This window comes from Arachis ipaensis, chromosome B08, assembly GCF_000816755.2.
Source record: "Arachis ipaensis cultivar K30076 chromosome B08, Araip1.1, whole genome shotgun sequence".
NCBI lineage: Eukaryota > Viridiplantae > Streptophyta > Magnoliopsida > Fabales > Fabaceae > Arachis > Arachis ipaensis.
The window spans coordinates 121,830,574-121,831,694 of NC_029792.2; the positions used below are offsets into that span (position 1 = coordinate 121,830,574).

The 1,121-nt window shown below is 43.6% G+C and overlaps 1 protein-coding gene across 1 annotated transcript in view; it reads right to left on the reverse strand.

The window, feature by feature from the left end:
- The window catches only part of LOC107614266, a 3,860-nt gene extending 2,856 nt beyond the window's left edge, over positions 1-1,004 (reverse strand). The window contains exon 1 of the mRNA XM_016316492.2: positions 325-1,004. Within this exon, the coding sequence (XP_016171978.1) occupies positions 325-835 (511 nt within the window). The 5' untranslated portion in view covers positions 836-1,004. The remainder of the gene's footprint in view (positions 1-324) is intronic.

A 1,121-nucleotide genomic window follows, 5' to 3' on the forward strand; every position in this document is an offset into this window, starting at 1 on the left:
TATTCCTAATCTTTTTTATTAAAATAAATTATGTATTCTTTTTTTCCCTCCATTCCATGCTTCTTCGTTGTCAAGGGGAAAAAAAGTGTACTGATCACAATTTTTCCGAAATGAGATTCTTGATTAAACAAATTCATTTGCAAATTGTAAAACTCAAACTGAAAACCCTAAAGAAAAGAGGGAGAATGAAGGGGGAAAGGAGGAGGAAATTACAGTCTACACTATAAAGTATAAACATCGGTTCCAACTTCCAATTCAAAGAGCGAAAATTCCAATTCCAGAGAAACAAGAAATAAAAATAAATACGTTGAAGCCAAATGTTACCATCTAGAAGCTTGGCACTGGAATCGGCTCCGTCATTAGCGGCGGGCTTGGCCCCGTCGTTAGTGCCTTTGTCGTCGAGGATGGCCCTGGCAGCAGAGATTGCGGCAGCAGCTCGATCGATGACCTGCATGCGCTGGATCTTGTCCCTCTCTTCACTGGGAACTTGTAGAAGCTTCTCGAAGTTGGAGGTCTTCTTGTCCAGATCGTCCCCAAGTCCACCGGTGGCGGCACTCTCATCGTGTGAAGAGGGAGGGGTCCGGTCGAGAATTCTCTTGAAGTGAGCGGTTTTCCTGTCCCTCTCAACGGCCTTCTTCCACATGTCGAGATACGACGAGTCTCCTCCTCGTTCTCCGTCGTCGGAAACACTGGCGCTGACTCTGAGCCTGACGCATTTTGTGTTACGGCGCGGTGTTTGGAGGAAGAACGGGTGGCTGAGCAGCTCCGATAGGGGCAGGACGCGCGGCGATGTGGTGAATGCAGCGGCAGCGAAGGATCCGATATGGCTCGCCATTCATGAAACAAGACTGAGAATCAAAGGCTCAAGATGGCGCTCAAGTTTCTTGAAAGGCTCAAAATGGCGCTCAAGTTTCTTGCACTATTTATATCTTCTATATTGAAATCCAACGGGTAAAAATGAATCCGTTCAAAAGAATAATCGCTTTCATAGCTCACAAGTAAGGTTCCATCACTGTTTTAGCGGGACTATGAACTTAATTATCATTAAATTAGAATAAAATTTACACGGAGTTAATTATTGTTGTATTAAAATATAAATTTAGATCAGTTATAAGTTATAA